This window comes from Buceros rhinoceros, unplaced genomic scaffold (assembly GCF_000710305.1).
Source record: "Buceros rhinoceros silvestris isolate BGI_N320 unplaced genomic scaffold, ASM71030v1 scaffold26232, whole genome shotgun sequence".
In the NCBI taxonomy this organism is placed as follows: domain Eukaryota; kingdom Metazoa; phylum Chordata; class Aves; order Bucerotiformes; family Bucerotidae; genus Buceros; species Buceros rhinoceros.
In genome coordinates this window covers 15,363-20,882 of record NW_010397564.1, presented here as the reverse complement: position 1 = coordinate 20,882, position 5,520 = coordinate 15,363, and the positions used below count along the sequence as shown (strand labels likewise).

The following is a 5,520-nucleotide window of genomic DNA, read 5'->3' as shown; positions in this document are numbered from 1 at the left end:
GCATTCCTGTAGCTAATATTGCCAAATTTTCAGGTGCATGACTGTCTGGAACAGAAATACTTCCTGAGGTCAGAGGTACCGGTGCAGGAAATGATGTTGATGGTTTTTGGAAACTTGCGTTGGCAGCTACACCAGCAACTGTATCCACCAAAATGGAATTCTGGACCAAAGATGAACCAAGAAGCGAGTTCTCAGATACCTGTCCATCACCTTTAGGTTTCTTAGCAGCCTGATTAGCCTAAGCAAAAAAGAAACGAGAAAATAAACAGCTCAGGATACTTGTACTATGCATTCTAGTTTAGCTCAAAGGCGAGGATAAAAGCTGGCTCAGGATTTCACCTCCTCCCAATTGAGCTGCAGGAATAAAGAGCAAATAAGACAGAACCAAACTCTTCCCCTTGGTTCATAATTCTCCTAGAAGATCACACCTTTCTGCTACACACTGTTGGGGGAAAATTTCTTACCCGCCAATTTCTAATTCTCTTGAGCCTGCTTGGTGTTTTCTCCAGTATTTGCAGAAACTCATGAGTTAGCTCTGGATAGAGAAAAAAAAGAAAAAAGCCATTTTTACATCTGGTTCTGTCATAAGCAGGTTAAACGTTAAGCATTTTTCTAGACTACCAGCATACAGCTTTCACAGGAGTGACTACAGCCCGCACACGATTTGAATTGGTATTTAGTGACAGACTTCTGACCACGCATATTCTGAGTCACAGGTCTGAATGTAAGATTTTATTTTTACTCTTTCAGAATCTGGATTCGTTAGACCAAAAATCTCAAGAGGGATCTGTACAAACAATAGCTCCTAAATTAACTTACTTGCCATTCAGCTTGGGCACTTCCTGTACGAAGCTTCCTTTACAGTCTAAGTTTCTAAGTCACTGGTTCAGTCATCCCTCCAAACTTCAGGAACAACCAATAACAGCTCAGAACAAAATATAAGCCATCAGACCCCCCGAAGCACCATTACAAGCAACAGCTTTTGATTAATGTGTGTTCAAGGCACAGTAGCTGGCTGTGTTAGAAAACTGAAGATCCCTGCAATTAGCACGTCCACAAGGAAACACAGGTCTCTGTGCTTGTCAGCTGCAAATAAAAAAGACTTGCCTCTCAAGTTTAATTTTCCTCACAAGCTAAAAATAATGAGGCACAGTCAGAATTTGAATGCAGAAGTAGAGCTCTTGCAGGTCTGGAAGAACTGGCTTCTCCAGACCTCCACAGACAAGTTATAAACTAAGCTGCTTCCAAGGGCAAAACTGCCTCAGTCCTTCGCCCTGCCTGAGTCTGTTACAAACACCAGCTCCGTAAGTGCATGAAGAATTGAGCGGTGTTCACCCTGAGCTCACAACACCCGCCTCGTGGCATGTTAAAGATCAAAACAATACATGCTTACCAACCACACAAACCCAACAGCCAGGTGAGGAGGAGGGCAGCGTGGTATTTGAAACCACAGATACAACTTAAAGCAGCCCGCTAAGGGTCATCTGAACTTGCCATTTCAAGCTCATGCTGGTTCTGTGCTTCACATGACATCAACTCAAGTTTTCACGTTAAAAAAAAATAAATACTGCCCTTAAGAAACAAAAAGTTTGGCAGAGGAAGAAAGCAGGCCATGGGGAACTCTGCCGGGCCACACCAAGCCTGGAGGCCTCCACCACTACTCCGAAACAGACGTTTCACTCTAGAACCAACAGCAAAGTCCAACACATGGATCTGAGAGCTCCAGAAGCTACCAGCTCCACTACAGTAGCGTATGGAGGCTTACATTCAGACTCTGCTGCACTAAGTACTATTTCAAAAGACAGTGAACTTTTAGCTATATGGCCTTCAGAGTATAAGTTTTCTTCCTTAAAGAAGCCATTTAACAAAAAATACGTTTGACAGGAGTTTGAGGTATCTAATTGTTAACATAAAACCACCTTCATAAATATGGCAATTTTATGTATAGCCTAACTTTAAGAACATTTGTTTCGGTGACAGTGAAGCCATAAACCAGCAACATACATAAAATGATCAGGACTGTATGGATTTGTACTGGTAGATCTCCATCTCTGTCCTGGTTCTGGAAAGCACGCAGAGGCAAGACTCTAACCTGCACCTGCAAAAGGTTAGTCGATGTCCCAAGCCCACAGGATGAAATAAAAAGGGTCTAGAAACTAAGTTTGTCTTCCAAAGGTCTCCTATACCTTTCTCTCACCTGAGGATTCAGAATGCGAAGTCAGTGAGACTTAACTTAGGCTTAAAGCTATGTTTGTACTATGCTATGCTCCCATTTTGACGTTAACAACCCCCTGGATTTCAAGAGGTGGAAAGGCAGTATTACTTACCATCCAGTAATTCTAGAGTAACTGAAGGATCTACATATTCCCACCAGTGCTTCCCATCAGTTGATACTGGGATCTCCCAGTTGGACCACTTGCAGGCCAAGTGAATGCACACACATGCTATCACTGTGGGCTTGTACTGAAGACAGAATGTAGTAAGGTGAAGACTGTTGCACAAATTTCGCAGTGAGGAACCAAAGGAAATCAAACATGTAAAACAGAAAACCCAAACAAATCAACCATTAAGGTACAGAACAAGGTAACCTGTCAAGCAACGGCAGTTAAACATTAGTTCATGGAACATTTTACTGATTAAGTTCATAAGATCTCTTACTGCCTTAAGAAAACAATGGGCAGGGCATTTATCTGCTAGAAATGTTTAATTTGCTCTTGCTATAACAAAGTGAGATGAACAGTAAATAAATCTAGCAGTTATTCTGCTGTACTTAGGTACCAAAGAGAAAGACATATGATCTGGTCCATTAAAATTCTGCAGTAAAACACATCCAGCTGATCATGCAGTCTGTGAATGAGACAATTAGAAGGTACCCAATAGTTCCACAGCAGCCAAGTGAATTACTCGTGGGCTTAGCTTTCACCAGGCCTGGATTTGCAATATTTGCAAACTCGCCTTCAGCTTCCAGCTGGCAGCAGCGCAGACACTGGTTCAGTTTCACTGCTTTATCACAGCTTTTCTTACCAGCTGTTTCAAACACAGAATCTCGTCCATCAAGGAATCACCCACAAATATTTATTTGGAAAGTTCTAATAACCAGCAGATACTGCTTGAAAACTACCTACATGTAATGTAATCCCCTTAAATAAAGCTTGAAGTTGTTCTGCAAGAAGTAAATTGAAGTAATTGAGAAATCAAGACTAAAGTCTGCTCTCTCCAATTCCATCCTTCTACAACAGGCTACATATACACGATCCCCATTGGGAATCCTAGAACTTTAAATTTACGTAAGTACTTAAGTTTTAAAACTGTATGTTAAGATTAAAGAGGGAGAACATTGGACTACCACTAGTCTATCTGAACAAAAATCAGCTAGTTGAAAAGATCTTAGGCTCACTACAATTTTGTAAGTTAAGGTTGGATCATTAAAGTTAAGAGAAAACTGCCATTAACTACAAGTGTAAACTAAAAATAGTTTTGTACTTACCAAGATGCTCGGATTTCTAGGTTAAGTTTAGCTCTTTGTAATCTTTAGCTGCTATTCAGGCTACCAGTTTTAGACTTATGCACTCACAATCGAAAAAATGTCATCAGAAAGCACCACTACACTTCTCATTGTGCATTTAACCCCTTTGTGCCATCACGCCCTTGTACAATACACCGCACTGCAAACAGGAAGGTACCACCACTGTAGATGGCCCAGTCTCCTGTTGCAACAAGGGTAAGACACATGTAGGGGGCCCTGCAGTAAAGGAAGCTATAGTGTGCTACAACAGTGCAACAAAGAGGTTCAGGATAACAACCTGTTGGTAGCCATGAAATAGGATGTCTGTGCCAAATCCTTGCTTGCTGTAAGAAAAGAAAAACAGAGAGATTAAAGATCTGCGCTAACTTCTCAGGCTCATTCCCAAATTAAAGCAGATTTACCTTCCAAAAGCATCACCTGGTATTTCCACAGAACTGATCTGAATGTTGCTAACTAGCCTTTCAAATAATCTTTTCTGAGATGCAGGAGAGGCCATTACATTCAGTAACTGGAGACAGACCAGTCATTGTGTTCACCGACCCTCCCCCTGTACAACCCACGGAACTTTACCCCATGAACACCTCACACGTGAGCGCACTCTCTTCTAGGAGCACCTGCTTCCCCACCCTCCTTTAGAGACGGTCCCTGGCGCAACCCTGGGCTGCAGTATGGCACTCAGCAAGGCAACTCACAGAAGCACAGCACGAGTTCTGCTCTTGGAGAGCAGCATGGCGGGACAGATGGACAATACCCCTCCCACCCCGCAGCAGCTCCCCAAAAACGGCCACGTCCCTCTCCCAAAGCCCTACAACACAGCAAGCTCCCAAGCTAGATGCTAAAGAAATTAAATGAGTTTTCTGCTCCCTCTAAGAGCACCGTACTCATAACATTTTGTTCCATGTTTGTTAAACCTATGGCAAAGCTCTGACAGGAAATAACGAACTTCATTTTAGTCACAGTCAGGAAGAAGCCCCCACAAGACTGCAACGTGCCAGAAACAAAAAGCTAATGACTTTGGCTGTTACAGCCATCTCGCACTGACCCCTACCAGTGAAACCCCGACGCTCCTCACTCAAGGAAGAGAACTTACTGTAACATGCATATAACGGAATAGCTGGGCACAATGGTTTTAACTGAAGAGTGAATGCAGCCTTCATTGAATTCTTACTTTGACACTATCACTTGAAATCAGTGCTACCTGCAGAAAGGGTATTGTTGAGTTTTATGTCAAAGGGAAGATTGTTAAACTGTTACTTTAATAATAATCTTTCTACAAAGTTTGAGAAAGACCGCAACGGCTTTTAAAATTTAATTTAAAAAAGCATATTAAATATGTGACTTAACTCAACTTCTAATGATTGCCAACGAGTACAAATCAGATTTGTCTTTACGCTACACAGCCAGGCAGTGCCGTAATTTGAGAAGAACGTGGAAGTAGCAAGGTAACAGCATCCATTCCTACATACAAATTCTACCAATCCATAATACTCAAAAGGTGAGCTGACAAAGTGACAGTGTTACACTGTAATATTTAGTTTGCAGACTATAATGGTAATTGCATGCCAGATAACCACAGAGTTCAACCTTTTTCCTCTCGCTCCCATCAAAAAAATGGAAGGCAGTATTACCAAAACAGAAAAAGTGAAATGAGACTATCGTAACACAACAAATGAACACACAGAATGGCTGAGTAAGACTGAAATTGGTGTCTTGCTCTTTACTCTTCTTCAAAGCGATGTTTAAAGAATCTTCAATGATTTCTATATTCTGTACATTTACAACATGTTTGAATTAAGGGACGGACCAAGAAGCATCTCTACTCTCACTGAGCTGTCCCTTTTGAACAAGGAAGAAAAGCAGACGCCAGAAAACTTCTATTTAGCATCAGCTTGAAAGTTGAGTAAATCAAAACACATACCTGGAAGAAAAGAATCACATCTTGAAGCACACGTTTCAGCCTCAGTCAAACATTACCGCGGTAACTACCTTCCCTA

General features: G+C 41.7%; 1 protein-coding gene across 1 annotated transcript in view; it reads right to left on the bottom strand.

Annotated features, from left to right (window-relative positions):
• CCNT2 (cyclin T2) overlaps positions 1–5,520 on the bottom strand; it is a 22,576-nt gene that overhangs the window by 2,350 nt on the left and 14,706 nt on the right. Inside the window, exons 5-8 of the mRNA XM_010146309.1 lie at positions 3,804–3,849; positions 2,328–2,491; positions 465–535; positions 8–238 (exon numbers count right to left, since the gene is read on the bottom strand). Coding sequence (XP_010144611.1) covers positions 8–238; positions 465–535; positions 2,328–2,491; positions 3,804–3,849 — 512 coding nt within the window. The remainder of the gene's footprint in view (positions 1–7; positions 239–464; positions 536–2,327; positions 2,492–3,803; positions 3,850–5,520) is intronic.